Here is an 18,649-nt window from a genome sequence, read left to right on the forward strand (position 1 = left end):
GTTGAGACCATTTAGCGGGCCTGGAGAAAAGAAGATGGGAGGTCAGAGTAGGAAGGTGGGGGGGCGGGGAGGAAGTAGTACAAGGTAGTATGGGATAGCTGAAAACGGGAGAGGCAGAAAGGTGATGTAAAGAGTTGTGAAATTGATTGCTGAAAGTGATAAAGGCCTGGAGAAGGGGGAATCTGATAGTAGAGGACAGAAGGCCATGGAAGAAAGGGAAGGGGAGGAGCATCAGAAGGAGGTGATGGGCAGGTAAGATGATGTGGTGAGAGGGGGAAATGGGAATGGGGAATGTTTGGGGGGGTGTGGTGGGCAATTACCAGAAGTTTGAGAAATTGATGTTCATGCCATCGAGTTGGAGGCTACACAGACAAGGTGAAGCTCCTCCAACTTGAGCATGGCCTCATTGTGGCAGTAGAGGAGGCCATGGACTAGCATGCTGGAATGAGAAGTGAACGTAAAATGAGTGGCCACCGGGGGATCCTGCTTTTTCTGGCGGACGGATCGTAGGTGCTCGGCAAAGTGGTCTCCCGATCAAGGTCAGGTCTCACTGATATACAGGAGGCCACACCACATTCAGTAGATGATGCTAATAGACTCACAGGCAAAGTGCTGCCTCACCTGGAGGGACTGTTTGGGGCCCTGAATGGTAGTGAGGGAGGAGGTGTAGGGGCAGGTGCAGCACTTGTTCTGCTTTCAAGGATAAGTACCAGGATGGAGATCAGTGCAGAGGGCAAATGGACAAAGGAATCGCACAGAGAGCGATCCCTGCGAAAGCAGAAAGTGGGGGTGGAGAGGGGGAGGAGCACTTGGTGGTGGAATCCCGTTGGAAATGGCGGAAGTTATGGAGAGTTCTGCGCTTGATGCTGAGGCTGGTGGGGTGGCAGTTGAGGACAGCAGGAACTCTATCACTGGTAGGGTGGCAGGTAGATAGTTGAGGGCAGACATGTGCAAAATGGAAGAGATGCGTGTGAGGGCTGCATTGATAATGAAATAAGGAAAGCTCCTTTCTCTGAAGGAGTACACCACCTTTGTTCTGGAATGAAAAGCCTTATCCTGAGAGCAGATGTGGCAGAGTGAGAGGGATTGAGAGAAGGGGCACCTGTGTTGATAGAAACTGTAGAGGAGAGGTTGTTGGCAACCCAAACTGACTGGATTCTGCAAATGAGGAAATTAAGGATCCAATTGCACAAGGAAGTATTGAAGCCAAGGTCTTGAAACTTATTTATTAGATTTGAGGTGATGATGGTGTTGAAAGCTGAGCTGTGGTCAAAAAGAGTATCCTGATGTATGTAACTTTTCTGTCCTGATGTTCCAGGGTTGAGTTGAGAGTCAATGAGATGGCACCTTCTGTAGACCTGTTGCTCCGGTAGGCAAATTGGAGTGGATCCAGATCAGTTTAGAGGCAGGAGTTGACATGTTTCATCACCAGCCTCTCAAAACACTTAATCACTGTGGATTGAAGTGCTACTGGGTGATAGTCACTGAGGCAGGTCACCACGTTCTTCTTTGGTACTGGTATAAGTGAAACCTGCTTGAAACAGTTGGGTACCTCAGATGCTGAAGTGAAAGGTTAAAGACCTCGGTATACACTCCAGCCAGTTGATCGGCATGGGTATTTAGTAGGTGGCCTATTTGGACCAAATGCTTTTTATGGGTTCACCCTCCTGAAGTCTACTCGCACATCAGCCTCAGAGAATCAATAATACTGTGACTGATCTGACTGTGGACTCATCTATACCTACCTGCCTTTTTTCCCCGTAACCTTAATTCCCTTGTTATGTATTTAATGTGGTAGGTAGCCTGTAATGCTTCCCTGGGCTGAGAATTCCACAGGTCTGCGACTCTTGTGGGGGGGGGGGGGAAGCAGTTTCTCATCTCCATCCTTAACCTAATCCCTTGAATCTTGATGCGATGCCCCCTAGTTCTTGTCTCACTCCGCAGTGGAGATAACTTCCCTCTATCTTACCTATCCCTTTGTTGTTTTTATTTCTCATTCTTCTGAATTCCAGCAAGTATTGTCCCAAGTGAGTTAATTTTTCCTGAAGGAGCTAACACCCCATCTCCAGAATCAACCTGGTGACCCATCTCTGCACAGCCTGCAAAGCCAATATATTTTTCTTCAAATAAGGAAGCCAGGACAGCACGCAAGTCTGGTCTTACCAGCACCCTGTACAGTTGTAGCGTAACCTCCCCGCTCTTAAATTCAGTCTCTTTACCGATGAAGACCAATAGTCCATTGTCTTCTCCCCCCCCACCCCCGCAGATCAATCTTTTGTGATTTTATTTGATTTTTCTTTTTGCACTTGCACAATTGTTGTCTTTTGCACATTGGTTGTTTGCCTATCCTGTTGGATGTGGTCTTTCATGGATTCTTTTGCATGCTGCAGACTTTCACTATCTAAATATCTTTGATTTTTTTTCCCTTCTTCGCAAAGTGGATGACTACCAAAGGGTTTCGGCCTGAAACATCAACAATGTTCTTTTCCATCGTTGCTGCCTGGCCTGCTGAGTTCCTCCAGTCTTTTGTGTGCGTTGCTCATATTAACATAAATCCTAAATCTATATTGCAAATGGTTGTGGGATCAGCACTGGCCACGTGATCATTTCTGGCCACCAACCTGAGAAATGCCTGTTTAACCCAACCCTCTGCTACCTTTTGGTTAACCAATCCTCTATCCATGCTAATACTGATGAGTCCATTGATAAACTTTTCCTGAGCAGGAATTATGCTTAATCTCTGACTACTGTTGAGGCTGAACTAGCTCTTTCCAAATTGAGTGCTAATCCATATTCTCTTCTCTTTCAAAGCTGTCTATTGCCATTGACACATCTCAACCTAGTCCATTTAACTACTACTGTTCATTTGCTGTTGATCTCCCACTAATCCCTTTCATTACCTTGATGGAATTATATTTGTGGTCTACTAGCCAGCCTCCCATTATTTATCCCCATTCTAAACGCTGATAACTGTGCCCTCCCTATTTCTGCTGCCCTATATTTTAATATTCTGACTGCATCCAAATTGTAAAATTGTCATCTTTGCTTTCATCTTCCTTTTATGGATACAGCTTCTAGTCTTTTTTGTCCAATCTCTTGTGATTTCTAGTGGCTTGCACTACGATTTTTATCAGTGTTTGGTAGGCCAGGACCTGCATTCTCTAATTTCCCTGGTTATACTGTTCTACAGTTCAGTTCTCTTCTCTTCTTCTTAGACAGTTATTGGTTCTTGTTTTTTTGACCATCCTTCAGTCATGTGTTGCAAGCCTAGAGCCATTTTACCATGGTATCATTAGCTAGAGAAATGAAGTCAAGTCGTTCCAGCAGTGGAATGAAGTCATCAATTTTGCTCCATCAGATCAAGGTTAGGAATATGACAATGATGACTGGCCTTTTCTCAGATTCTGTGGCTTTCCACTACTTCCCATTTAGTGGTTAAGACTGGAATGTACATGAAGCCAATTTTTTTTTGCTCAAGGTGTTTTCTGACAGATTGGGGATTCACATTGCTCAGTGAAATTCCAATACCCATTCACATGGTCAAAGAAGTGTAAGATGGTTGGTTTAAAAACCACCAATACCAGGTTATCACAGTGTAATTAGTTGACGAAAATCATTCAGGAAAAGGAGCATCTAAGCTTTGTATTGACAAAACATTTTAACACTTTCTAGCCCACACTCTTTTTTTGGAGGTGTAGGGAAGGAGATTGAGGTGAGGTGTTGGCGAACCAATAGTTGGGCAGGGATGCAGGGTTGGGGGGAAATGGGAGCTTTGATATACAAAGTAGAAAAATGTGTTCAGCCAAGATTTTTTATATAATAAATCTAGATTTGAGAATACCAGTCTATGGTTGCCTCAAAGGAAACAGAAACAGAGATGACTGAGACTAGGTGAATATATTCCACAGTATCTGCAAAGTCCTTGTAAAGTTATTATTGAAGTCAGAAATTCAGGCTGTTGTTGACAAGGACTGAACATTACAGGCTTGGTCATATTGACAAATCCGTGTCCAAATCTGCAGATGTTACGAAGCTGGGAGGGGCAGTGGATAATGAGAGCTGGTGAAAAATGGTAGGCAGTAGACAGGCTGCCCACAACAGCTGTGTTTTTTTAAAAAAAAATTGGATATCAAAGTAACATTCATGAAGTAATAATAGATGAATCAAATAGTCCATGAATGGTTCAAAAAAAAACAGACAAGGACATCAGATCCAGGCTGGGTAGACATTACTCAGCAGCCACAAATGATGCAGTGCATCAATCAAGAAAGGTGTTCCAATTGAGACAACAGGATACACAATGGAAGAAATCATGATTAAATAATGCGGTGGTCTGGTCCATTAAAAATTAGTTTTGGTGACAGCGAGCTTGATTATTCTATCCATGCCTGGATTTTGAGCAGAAGTTGCACAAATGTATTAAATCTTGCTTTCGTATGATTATCTTTTTGCATCTCTTTTCTATCAATTACTGTATATTGATTTGGTGATGCATTACTTTTTTTTTGTCAACCAGGATTTCAGTATTGCACCTTTAAGCTGTATCTTGAATGAGAGACAGCAATTGCTCAGAAGTCCAAAATACCAATTCACTGCAGCATTGATTAATGAAACAAACCACATTTCTGGTTCTGATGAATCTTAAACAGCGTGAAATCTTGGAAAGGATAAGGAACATTATATAAATTTGTCATTATCTCCAATATCGGTTAAGTGTTTTACTTATTGCAATTTTGAACAGTGTCTTGTTTGTACATTCCATTTAATATGAAGATGGTTCCACTTTAATTGTGGGATTAACATTGCAGATAGGTTGCAGACAACCTTGTTAACTCTGCCGAAAAGTAAATCAGCAGAAGTCAGTAGGCTGGTTCATTTCTAGTGGGTTGCGGCGGGGGGGCGGGGGGGGGGTGAAGTCACAGAATAGATTTGTATGCAAATTGATTGGTTAATTTGTAAGATTTCCTGTAAGCGATAGTATAGGTACATTGAACTAAGTAGCTGCCATCAGTGCCATATTACTGCGAATGCCGTAACTGAGATAATCCATGTTCTGTTCAATGGAGATGGGTGAAGAAATACCACATTGATCATCAGCTCTTAATCCAAGTGAAATATCTGTGATTGCCTGTATTTATATCCTGCACTGAATTTCATTGAAATTTTCAAAACTATGTGAAGGTGGGTACAACAGTGTTTGATTTTTTTTCTTGCAGACATTTCTTTGCCAGTTTTATTTGTTTCAATAAAAAGACCTGTACCGTCATTGAGGTTAGCTGTCATTTCAAACTTCAGTTAGAAAGTTTTGACCACAATTTGGGGTACACTGACATATTTTCAAATCAAACTTCTCTCCTTGTTGAAATGTTGAAAGGCAAAACTGTTGTCTGTGCACAACTACCTATCAGATAAAAGCACACACGTGGGAGATGGCTTTAACTGGTGTACGGTATTCACATTGCAGTGAGAGAAAAAGAGAGGGCAATGTGTATATGTGGACAACAGATCAATATGTAGTACCCCCTCTAGAGTTTCCATACCCTCTCATTAATAAGGGGCCAGAACAGATCACAATACTCTGTGTGGTCTAACCAGAGTTTTATGGAGCTGCAACATTACCTCATGGCTCTTGTATGCAGTCCCCCGATTAATGAAGGGCAATGCATCATGTACCTTTGTAGCCACGCTATCAACTTGTGCTGCTACTTTGAGGGATCTGTGGACATGGACCCTAGGATCCTTCAGTTATGTTTATTTATTTAAGGGAATGGCACTGAATAGGCCCTTCGCATTGCCATCAACCCACCGGTTTAACCCTGACCCAATCACGGAGCGATTTGCAACTACCCTACTAACTGGTACGACTTTGGATTGTGTGAAGAAACCCATTCATTTCATGGGGAGAACATACCAACTCCTCACAGAGGATGCTGGGGTTGAACTCCAAACTCAAACCTGATCAGTAATATCATCGCCCTAACCACTACACTACAGTGGCGCCCGTACTGTTCCGCCACACAGCCAAGAATCCTACCATTTACCCTGTACTCTGCCTCCAAGTTCAACCTTCCAAATTGAATCGTGTCACATTTTTCTCAAATGAACCCCATCTGCCACTTCAGCTCAGTTCTGCAGCCTGTCAACCTAATATGCCACTGTTCTGAAGTTTGGAATAAAAAGTAGACAATTAGTTTATTTAAATGGATAAGTATTTGCTATGATATTAATGGATTGAAAGTGTCTCTCAAGTACATTGAGATTACTCACTAGTATGTCCCGCATACCAATATATAGAGATTGCTTTCGCAGGAATGAGTCTCTAATCTATGGGAGGCAAAATAAATGGATTGTGACATTGTTCTTCTCAAACTGGTAAATCTGTTTTGACCTCAAAATGAAGGCTAGCAGTTTATTTCAGTTATTGAAATTTACTAATTCCCTTGTATGCAATTAAGACTTTTCACTCATTGCTTCAGTTAAAATACCATTGCTTCCCACATGTTGGATATACAAATGGATCCCTGTAAAGTGCTTTGTTTGCTCTTCTGTTTACAATCATTAATCAAGTGGTATTTCAACAATTAAAAGTGACCTCTTGTCCTTAAAGACAGGAAATCTGTCTACTGCAAACTATTCTAAGTCAATAGTGGTCAAAATTTTATGGTGATCATTTTTTTTGTTAATGTGATGCATAATAAACATAGTTTCCATCATTTTTGCCATTTGTGTAAAGTGTGCTGTGAATCATTCAACCATCTAAATACTTCTCATGCCGCACGTCTCACTCCCTGGCCAATTTCACCGTTTTTCCCACAACCGTAATCACGCATTGCATCAGTTAGTCAGAAGTTTAGTCTTATTTTTGAAATTGCTTAGACACATTAGAAACTGACATGCCCCAACTGGTTTTACAGACTGATATAATTTGGTGTGTATGTACAGTATGTCACATCACAGCTGGATGCTATTAAATGCTGAAGTGGTCCTTTGATTGATTTGCTTTACCATAGAATGCATGGTGACATTGCTCACTTCCTTTGAATTAACATTAACAGAATGCTGAACCATGTTTGCATCTTTTGGCCACAACTCTAAAAGAAGGTGTAAAACTGCATGAATTAAGATATTAAGTTTTAAATGTCTTTATCAAATATCATCTTTTAGAAATGGTCTTGGTATACAGTTTAGGCAAAGTCTGATGAAATAGTCCATTTCTGGTCGCCTCACTATAGGAAGGATGTGGAAGCATTGGAAAGGGTACAGAGGAGATTTACCAGGATGCTGCCTGGTTTAGAAAGTATGCATTATGATCAGAGGTTAAGGGAGCTAGGGCTTTACTCTTTGGAGAGAAGGAGGATGAGAGGAGACATGATAGAGGTGTACAAGATAATAAGAGGAATAGATGAAGTGGACAGCCAGCGTCACTTCCCCAGGGCACCACTGCTCAATACAAGAGGACGTGGCTTTAAGGTAAGGGGTGGGAAGTTCAAGGGGGATATTAGAGGAAGGTTTTTTTAATCAGAGAGTGGTTGGTGCGTGGAATGCACTGCCTGAGTCAGTGGTGGAGGCAGATACACTAGTGAAGTTTAAGAGACTACTAGACAGGTATATGGAGGAATTTAAGGTGGGGGCTTATATGGGAGGCAGGGTTTGAGGGTTGGCACAACATTGTGGGCCGAAGTGCCTGTACTGTGCTGTACTATTCTATGTTCTATCTATTAGTACTTGATTGAGATTTGGCTTTGAATTCTTTCCTTGCAGATTCTTTACATTTTTGTATTAGATTCATACAGAGGTACACTGCATATTTGTACTCTTCGTAGCTGGATTATGAGTAGATAACGGAACAGTAAAAATAGGTAGCAAATTCTTATGACTTGTATTTTGGCAGTTACATGAAATACATTGTTTCATAAAGTTGTATAATTTAATGATGAAATCCACTAATTATGATTCTGTTTTTGTGTTTCTAATCAGGGATTTGCGTTTCAATAAAATCACCGATATTCCATTCAGAGCCTTCAGACGTTTAAAGCACCTGAACACACTGTGAGTGCCATTTTCTCAGCTTTTTTTCTGTTCTCTTGCCCTTGCCAGCAAGTTCAGAGAAGTAGCAGCAATTCACAGTTTCAGTGCAACTTCAAGTTGCTGGCTAACAGCCTCTGAGTAGATTTCCTACATAGCATTTTAAACTGAACTAGAATGCTGCTCCATTGTGGCAAAGTTGAATCATTGTAAATTATAGTGGATTCTGGTTAATTAGGACACATTGGGAATAGTACATTTTGACCCAATTAAGCAGCTGCCTATTTAGCTGAAATTTCATGAAAATAATTAAAAAGGAAAAAAAACTATACAGATTAACTGAGTAACAAATTATGTATTTAAATGAAATGGAGAACAAATTAGAACACTATCTATACTAACACAGTAGTATAAAACTGTACTAACTCCTAATAGTTATTGATGGAGGAATTGTTGCCCTGCTCTTTCGATTGACCGTGAGTGAACAAAATCAGCATACTTATTGCAGATAATGGACTGCCTTCATACAAACCTTTCAATTATTGCATCCTCCAAGTCTTCATCTTCATAGTAACATTCAAGATGATTGTTGATACCCTCAGTTTCTTTGTATTCCCTAACTTGTTTCATTTTCTTTTTTACTCCTGGCTGTTTCTCGCATCTCCAAGCCTTGAATGCTTGAAACTGCAGTGAGCAAAACATTTCTGAATTGTCTTGCTGCTTATTTCTCGCCAACTATTAGTGACAAAACTCATTGCTCTTTAAGCGCAAACACATGCAACTGACGCTATTTAAAAATTCTTCCCGCAAAGCGTGATGCAATATCTAACTGATACACTTGTGCCTGTGTCTAACACTAGTTAGTAACCAATCGATGCCAGTCTCCTGTCCCAATAAAGCCACTTAATGTCCTAAATCACCTAAGGGAAACTCAGCTATTTTCTCAATTAATTTCTGTTCTTTAAGAGTTGTCCCAAATAAGTAGCTACCTGGAATAACTAATGGCCCAGATAACCAGAATCCACTGTGCTTTGTTGATGTCGCTGCTTTAGAACAATATCCAGCTCTGTATAATGTTGGAACCAAATGTCTTTTCAATTCTGAATTGGCATTAATTTAGGAAATGCAACATTCAGTTTTTGACATAAAGACACAAAATGCTGGAATTATTTAAAAGGTCAGATAACAAACAGATTTCCTGCATTTTTTGTTTTTGATTTTCATTGAGCTTGATTATCAAGCTTAGCATATTTTATAATGTAAACCCTTACAATCAACATGATGCATAACCATTTCACTAAATAAATTGCAAAATGATGTGAGAGTGAAATTCAGTGGTACATTTACTAGAATGTGATGTTTTTCTTAGATTCAACCATTGATTTCTCCGGCAATTTTGTTTCTTCAGGGCAGGAGATTGCACGCACCTTCATGCACCCGCAGTCAGTCATAGCAAAATATGAAATAATATATATAAAAGTATCATAAATTGCCTATAAGTTAATGCATACTGTTTCATCTGCTTTGAACGTACAAAATACTGGAGGAACTCAGCAGGTCAGGCCAGCTTCTACAGTATGGAGAGGAATAAATGGTTAAAACACACAGAATGCAGGAGGAACTCAGCAAGCCAGACAGCATCGATGAAAAAGAGTACAGTCAATATTTCAGGCCAAGACCCTTCATCAGAATTGGAGAAAAAAGGATGAGGAGTCAGAGTACGAAGGTGGTGGGAGTGGAGGAAGAAACATAAGGAACCAAGAGGTGGGAGGGTGAAGTAAAGAGCTGGGAAGTTGATTGGTGAAAGAGGTACAGGCTGGAGAAGGGGGAATTCTGATAGAGGGTAGAAGGTAATAGAAGAAAGAAGGAGGAGGAGCACCAGAGGGAAGTGATAGACAGGCAATGAGATGAGAGGGAAAGGGAATGGGGAATGGTGAAGGCGAGGGGGTGGGGCATTACCAGAAGTTCAAGAAATCGTTATTCATGCCATCAAGTTGGAGGCTACCCAGATGGGATATAAGGTGTTGCTCCTCCAACCTGAGTGTGTCCTCATCGCGACAGTAGAGGAGGCCACGGCCTGACAGACAGTTGACATTTTGGACCACCACCCTTCAGGATTGGAAAGGAACGGAAAAGAAGCCTGAATAAGGTGGAGGGGGGGGCGGGGGAAGGAAGCCGTACAAGCTGATAGGAGCTAGGTGTAACCAGGTGATGAAGGGGGGTATAAAGTAAGAAGTGGAGAAGGTGGTGATAGATTGAAGAGGTAAAGGGTTGAAGAAAGAATCTGATGAGGCAGTGGAGGCTTATTGGTGAAAGGTAAGAATAAGGGAAATTCTGCCTGTTATGGTAGCAGGAAGATGGGGTGAGGGCAGATGAGCAGGAAATGGTAGAGGAAGGGAAACCCCGACCTTTGAAGAAAGAGGACATTTCTGTTGTTCAGAAATGTAAAGCCTCATCCTGAGAACAGATGCAGCAGAAATGGAGGAACTATAGAAAAGGGAATAGCATTTTTAAATGTAATAGGGTGGGAAGTGGTATAGTCAAGATGGTTGGTTTATACTGTAAAAAATGGAGTCCGATCGAAGAAGGGGTAAGAGGTGTCAAAGATGGATCAATTATGTAGTTTTCATAGGGAAGAGATGCTAGTTAACGATTGAGATTGTTCTTTTGGGGAAGTGGATCCATGTGAGCATCCATAGAGTATCCTATTTGAAAGCAGTCTTTAAATTGATGGCATATATTTAGACTGACAGTAAAAGGAAGAGTGTAATTTTATTTGGTCTTTGCTTTGTATGGAAATCAGATTGCATTGCCAGAGGGGAGAAAAATGAGCTGCTGGAGGAACTTAGTGAGTCAGGCAGCATCTGTGGAGGGAAACGGATGGTTGATTTTTTTTGGCTCAGGACCCTATATCTAGACTGAACTAGTAACTAGGAGATTCTTGGTATAAAGCAGGAGTCCCCAACCTTTTTTGCACTGCGGACCGGTTTCATATTGACAATATTCTTGCGGACCGGCTGACCTGGATGGGGGAGGGGGGCGGGGGCGCGAGTGGTGGAGGGTAGGGTTGCCAACGGACAAGAGTAGCAATCAAATACGTTGGGTTTACCCAGAGAAAGACTACAATGACCATGAAGCCTTGCGCGGGCACAAGTGCGCATGCCTGACTTGCGCATTCATGTACATGCCGATTTTTTTCTACAAATCGCTTTGCCCATTCTGTTCGGGGGTTGGGGGGGTGTTAATCACGACCGGAATATAGGTGATCAGTGGCTAATACACTCACTTTCGTTTCTAAAAAGGGTTTATCTAACAAATTTAATATTAAACACACAGTGCATATTTTCCTCGCATGAATATAGCGATAAGTCAATTATCAGGGGAGGACAGGGGAGCTTGAAGTAAGTGTTGAAAGAACTTCCAGTGGAAGTGGTAGAGGCAGGTTCGATATTATCACTTAAAGAAAAATTGGATAGGTATATGGACAGGAACGGAATGGAGGGTTATGGGCTGAGTGCAGATCGGTGAGATTAGGTGAGAGTAGCGTTCAGCACGGATTAGAAGAGCAGAGATCGCCTGTTTCCGTGCTGTAATTGTTATATGGTGATATGGTTATATAAGTCAATAGCATCATAACGTTTTAAGTAACGTTTGGATATTAAACACACAGCACGTATTTTCCCCATATGAACATATAAAATCATTGAAACACACCAGTATCGCTGAATCATTGGGAGTCCTGGGCTTGTTTCTCTGCAGCAAGACGGTCCTATCGAGGGGTGATGGGAGACAGCGATACTCGAAGGGGGTTCCTTATGTCCAGTCTATTCCGCAATTTAATTTTAGTTACGTTCATTGCAGAGATATGTTGGAAATGGAAGCAAGGTTTTTAGTGCTTTCGTGGCTATCTCAGGATATTTAGCCTTGACTTTGATCCAGAATGCCGGCAGAGGTGTTATGTCAAACATACTTTTCAGCCCGCCGTCATTTGCAAGCTCGAGGAGTTGATCTCCTTCCCGCGCTGAAGTGGATGATGCGCGGGTAATGACCTCGCGTGCGTTCAAGCTCAACAGTGGGCGTGACAGGGAATGAGGAAAGGTGCAGCTGACTCATATCGCCAAATCATATCGTTTCCTCGCGGCCCGGTGGTTGGGGACCGCTGGTATAAAGAAATGAGAGGAAGTAGGTCAGACAAAGGCTGGGAAATCGCTCCAGAAAAGGGGCAGATGGCAGATGGTCTGGTGGGGGAAAGATGGAGATGGTGACAGAAGGCTTGGAGATCATCAGTTGAGACTTCAGTGCACTGCAGATTAGTCATAGTCATACTTTATTGATCCCGGGGGAAATTGTTTTCATTACAGTTGCACCATAAATAATTAAATAATAATAAAACCATAAATAGTTAAATAGTAGTACGTAAATTATGCCAGGAAATAAGTCCAGGACCAGTCTATTGGCTCAGGGTGTCTGACCCTCCAAGGGAGGAGTTGTAAAGTTTGATGGCCACAGGCAGGAATGACTTCCTATGACGCTCTGTGTTGCATCTCGGTGGAATGATTCTCTGGCTTAATGTACTCCTGTGCCCAACCAGTACATTATGTAGTGGGTGGGAGACATTGACCAAGATGGCATGCAACTTGGGACAGCATCCTCTTTTCAGACACCACCGTCAGAGAGTCCAGTTCTATCCCCACAAGTTCACTGGCCTTACGAATGAGTTTGTTGATTCTGTTGGTGTCTGCTACCCTCAGCCTGCTGCCCCAGCACACAACAGTAAACATGTTAGCACTGGCCACCACAGACTTGTAGAACATCCTCAGCATCGTCCGGCAGATGTTAAAGGACCTCAGTCTCCACAGGACATAGTTGGCTCTGACCCTTCTTGTAGACAGCCTCAGTGTTCTTTGACCAGTCCAGTTTATTGTGAATTCATATCCCCAGGTATTTGTAATCCTCCACCATGTCCACACTGACCCCCTGGATGGAAACAGGGGTCACCGGTACCTTAGCTGTCCTCAGGTCTACCACCAGCTCCTTAGTCTTTTTCACATTAAGCTGCAGATAATGGAATTTGGTAAGGAATAAGAGCTCTGGTGGGCAGATAGAAGCAATGGATCAAGGGGATAGAGGAAGGAGTGTGTAGATGATTGGCAGATAACTTGGGGAGGGTAAAGAAACTGGGTGATAAAGGGTTTGTGGTGAGGTTCATGCCTTTGGAAGCGAGAGGATGTATGAAAAGACCTGGGCAGGTCAGGAGGAAAGATAAAAGGAATGGTGGAGTGAATGACCTGAAATTGAAGAATTTAATGTTCATGCTATTGAGTTGCAGACTTATTATGGGGAATGGAATAGCTGGTGCTCTTGTAGCTTGTAGTGAGCCTCACCCAGGCAGAAGAGGCTGAAGACCAAGTCAAAGTGGGAATGGGAAGGGGAATTAAAATGGTATGCACCCTGGTGCTCAGGATGGCTGTTCTGCAAAAGAGTTACATGGTCAATGCGTGGTCTCACCAACGTACAGCAGGCTTCACCTGAGAGCAAAATTTCAGTAGATGAAGTTAGAGTGTGAATACAGATCTCTGCCTCTCCTGGAAAGGGTTGTTTAGGTCCCTGGATGAATGTGAATGATGAGGTGAATGGACAGGTGTTATGCCTCCTATATGCTGGAAAGTAGCCTGGGAAAGGGGAGGGATGAGTGAATTAAGGAGTCATGGTATCTGGGTAAAATGCAAAGAGTTGGGAAGGGGAAGATATGACCAGCAGTGGGATCAAGTTGTAGCTGGAAGAAAATGTCAAATAATATGCTGGACAGTGGAGGCTGCGGGGTGAAATGACCAAGGGAATTATTTTCCTATTCAGACGGGAGATTTCAGGTGTCATGGAGTGGAAAGCCACAGCTCAAAAAGCGATGTGGAGATGGAGAAATGAAAAATTAATGTTATCTTCATTGGAAAAGTCGAGGCAGCTATAAGAATCATTGGCTTTGTAGTAAATACCAGTGAAAAAATTGTCACCCCGATAAAGGCAGCAATTAAGAAAAGGGGAGAGAGGCGTCAGAGGTAGTCTTGATCAGGGGTTCCCAACCTTTTTCGCGGACCGGCCGACCGGTGGGGGCGGGGGTGGGGGAGGGAGGCTTGTTAACAGACAAGAGTAGCAGTCAAATACACTGCGTTTTCCCCAAAAAGACTACAATGACCATGAAGCCTTGCGCACGCGTGTACAATTTTTTTGTACAAATCGTTTTAGGCAATTCTTTTTAGTGGGGGGTATTAATCACGACCGGAATATAGGTGATAATTAGCTAATACACTCAATTTCGTTTCTAAAAGGGTTTATCTAATGAATTTAATATTAAACACATAGCGCATATTTTCCTCGCATGAATATGGTGATAAGTCAATTATCAGGGGAGGACAGGGGAACTTGAAGTAAATGTTGAACGAACTTCCAGTAGAAGTGGTAGAGGCAGGTTCGATATTATCACTTAAAGAAAAAATTGGATAGGTATATGAACAAGAAAGGAATGGAGAGTTATGGGCTGAGTGCAGGTTGGTGGGATTAGGTGAGAGTAGCGTTCGGCATGGACTAGAAGGGCAGAGATGGCCTGTTTCCGTGCTGTAATTGTTATATAGTTATATAAGTCAATAGCATCATAACATTTTAAGTAACGTTTGGATATTTAACACACAGCACATATTTTCCCCGTATGAACATATAAAAACATTGCAACACACCAATATCACTGAATCAGTGGGAGCCCTGGGCTTTTCCTGCAACAAGACGGTCCTATCGAAGGGTGACGAGAGACAGCGATACTCGAACGGGGTTCCTAATGTCCAGTCTGTTCCACAATTTAGTTTTCGTTGCATTCATTGCAGAGATACATTGGAAATGGAAGCAACGTTTTCAGTGCTTTCGTGGCTATCTCAGGATATTAAGCCTTGACTTTGATCCAGAATGCCAGCAGAGATGTTATGTCAAATATACTTTTCAGCCCGCTGTCATTTGCAAGCTCGATGAGTTGATCTCCTTCCCGCGCTGAAATGGATGATGCGCAGATAATGACCTCGCACGCGTAATGGCTCAACAGTGGGTGTGACGGAATGAGGAAAGGTGCAGCTGACTCATATCGCCAAATCATATCGTTTCCTCGCGGCCCGGTAGAGCATGCTCTGCGGCCTGGTGGTTGGGGACCACTGGTCTTGATGCTTGAAGGCAAGGTGAAGCTGCTAGCAAAGTTGATGAAATTAATGAGCTCTTCACAGGAGTGCAGGAGACAGCACAAGTGCAATTGTTGATGTAGTTGGGGTGTGATGCCAGATTAGGTTTGGAACAAAGAATGCTTCATGCAGTCAACAAAAGAGGCAGTTGTGGCTGGGCCTGTGCACATGCCCACGATGACACTTTTCATTTACAGAAAATGAAAAGAATTAAAAGAAGTGGAGAGTAAGAGGGATTTTCCCAAGCGGGAGTATTGCTGGAGGGAAATCAATTGGGTCTATGATTTAGTAAAATGTAAAAAGTTTCAAGGCATTATTATGGGGAATGGAAGTGCATAAGGACTGGATACTCTTTGTAATGATGCAGTGGTGGATTCCAGGGAATTGAGAGTTGTTAAAATGGTAGAGAGCACGCAAAGTGTCCCTGATACTGATGGGAACAGACTGGGCAAAAGGCAACAAGATAGAGTCGAAACATGAGATTAGTTCAGTGGGGTTTCCCTTCCTATTTCCATACTGACCTCTTCGCCCTTGGTTGCTTCAACAGTCAGAGAGAAGTCAAACACAGACTAGAAGAACAGCACCTCATGTTCTGCCTGGGTTGTCTATAACCCAATGGTTTGATCTCTCCAGTTTCAGATAACCTGCTTTCCCTCCTCTCCCCTTTCCCTTCTGATCTATCTTCTGAATATTCTCAAGGGAGAGAGTAAACAACCAGAGGTCGCGGTGCAGATTTGCACCTATGACATAGGTAGAAAGGGAGAAGAGGTCCTGTGCAGTGAATATAGGGATTTAGGGAAGAAGCTGAAGAACAGGACCTCTCTGGATTACTCCCAGTGCCACATGCCAGTCAGGGCAGGAATAGGATGATCGTGCAGATGGATGAGTGGCTGAGGAATTGAGACAGGGTTTCAGATTTCTGGATCATTGGGATCTTTTCTGGAGAAGGTATGACCTGTACAAAAAGGACAGGTTGGCGATCTCAATGCAGGCAGGTTTGGTCAAGCCATTGGGGATGGTTTAACCTAATTTGGCAGGGGGTGGGAGCCAGAATGCTAAGGCTGAGGATGGAGTAGTTGGTGTGTAGTGAGGTAGGTCAAAATTGCAGTCAGTGGGATGAGTTGAAGCGTAACATGGGGGCAAGTCAAAAAGGAAGATGAATAAAGGACTGGAAGGGTTATATTTGAATGCAGCAGTAGATGGGAAAAGGTAGGTGATCGTGTAGCACAGTTAGATTGGCAAGTATGACGTTGCAGTCATCAGTGAGTCGTGGCTGAAAGCAGATCATAGTTGGGAGCTTAAAATCCAAAGTGTGCAAAAGGTCAGGCAGGTGGCTCTGTTGGTTTAAAAAAAAGTGAAGTCAAATCCTTCAAGTTGACTTAGAATTGGAAGATATAGAATTCTTGCTGGTCGAGTTAAGAAATTGCAGAAGTAAAAATTAGATTGATGTTGGATTCCAAGGGCTGGAATTGGTAGAATGCCTATGAGATGCCTTTTTAGAGCAGTTTATGGTTAACCCACTAAGGGAAAGGCAATTCTGGATTGGAAATTGTGTAATGAATGAGGTTTGCTTAGAGAGCTTAAGGTAAAAGAACTCTTGGGATTCAGCGATCATAATATAACAGAATTCACACTGCAGATTGAGAGGGAGAAGATAAATTCAGACATATCAGTATTACAGTTGAGTAAAGGGAATTACAGAGGCATGGGAGCGGAGCTGCCCAAAGTTGATTAGAAGTGGACACTAGTAGAGGTCATGGCGGAACAGCAATGGTGGGAATTTTAGGGGCAAATGGAAGACACAAGGAAGATGCATCCCAGAGATGAAAAGAGAGAATAAGGAAATTGTGGCTGACAGGGTAGTCAAAGTGAACATGAAAGGAGATGAGGGTATATAATATAGCATAAATTAGTGGGAAACTAGAAGATTTGGAAGCTTTTAAAAACCAATAGAAGGCAATTAAAAAAAACCATAAAGAGAGAGGATGAAATATGAAGGTAAGCTTAAACAACAATATTAGAGAGGATAAAGAGCAAAGGGGGGTGAGATTGGATCTCATTCTGCTGAAAATGACACTGGAGAGTGGTAATGGGGACAAAGAAATGGGAAAATCTTAAGTATTTTGCATTAGCCTGCACTGTGGAAATTTGAGTGTCAGTATGCAGAGCAGAATGTACAGCAGTTGCTATTACTAAGGAAGAGGTGTTTGGGAAGCTGAAAGGTTAGGTAAGTTACCTGGACCAGTTGGAATACACCCCAGGGTTCTAAAACAGGTAACTGAAAAGATTGTGGAGGCAGTTAGTAATGATCTTTCAAATACTATTCTAGAATACTGGAAAATTGCAAATGTCACTCCACTGCTTAAAACCATAGGCCAGTTAGCCTGACTTCAGTGGTTGAGGAGATGTTGGAGTGTATTATTAACGATGAAGTTGTGGGGTACCCGAAGGAGAAATCTTGCCTAACAAATCTGTTAGAATTCAAGCCGGGTGGACAAGGGAAAGTTGGTGTATGTTGCATACTTGAATTTTCAGAAGTCCTTTGGCAAAGTGCAGTACACGAGGCTGCTTAACAAGGTAAGAGCTCATGGTATTACAGGAAATATACCAGTATGGATAGAAGATTGGTTGACTGGCAGGAGACAGAGTGGGAATAAACGGAGCCTTTTCTAGTTGGCAGCCACTGACGAGTGGTGTTATGCAGAGGTCGATGTTGGGACAGCTTCTTTTCATGTTATTTGTCAATGATTTGGATGCTAGAATTGATGGGTTTGTGGCCAGGTTTGCAGATGATATTGAGATAGGTGGAGAGGCAGGTAGTGCTGAGGAAGCAACAGGTCTGCAGAAGGACTTAGATTGAGAGAATGGGCAAAGAAGTGACAGATGGAATATGGTATAGGAAAGTGTGGACATATACTTTGGTAGAAGGAATAAAGGTGTAGACTATTTTCTTAACAGGGAGAATATTCAAAAACTTAGAGTTGCAAAGTGACTTGGACTTAGATGTCCTTGTGCAGGATTCCCTAAGAGTTAACTTGCAGGTTGAGTCAGTGGTAAGGAAGGCAAATACAATGTTTGTTAGCATTCATTTTGAGAGGTCCAGAATACAGAGTCAAGGATGTATTGGTTAGACCACACTTGGAGTATTGTGAGCAGGTTTGGGCCCTTTACCTAAGATGTGTGCTGGTATTGGAGAGTGCCCAGAGGAGGTTCACGAGAATTATTCCTGGAATGAAAAGATTAACATATGAAGAGCATCTGATGGCTCTGGGCCAGTACATGCTGGAGTTTAGAAGAGTGAAGGGGGATCTCATTGAAACCTATTGAATATAGAAAGGCTGAGAGACAGTGGATGTGGAGAAGATTCCTATATTGGGGGAGTCTAGGACCAGAGGGCACAGCCTCAG

The 18,649-nt window shown here is 42.4% G+C and overlaps 1 protein-coding gene across 2 annotated transcripts in view; it reads left to right on the forward strand.

Annotated features, from left to right (window-relative positions):
• The window catches only part of LOC134340914 (peroxidasin homolog), a 294,279-nt gene that overhangs the window by 105,115 nt on the left and 170,515 nt on the right, over window positions 1-18,649 (forward strand). For both annotated transcript variants that reach the window (XM_063038509.1, XM_063038513.1), the window contains exon 2: window positions 7,978-8,049. In XM_063038509.1, the coding sequence (XP_062894579.1) occupies window positions 7,978-8,049 (72 nt within the window). The remainder of the gene's footprint in view (window positions 1-7,977; window positions 8,050-18,649) is intronic.

Source organism: Mobula hypostoma, chromosome 2 (genome assembly GCF_963921235.1).
Source record: "Mobula hypostoma chromosome 2, sMobHyp1.1, whole genome shotgun sequence".
Classification (NCBI taxonomy): Eukaryota; Metazoa; Chordata; class Chondrichthyes; order Myliobatiformes; family Myliobatidae; genus Mobula; species Mobula hypostoma.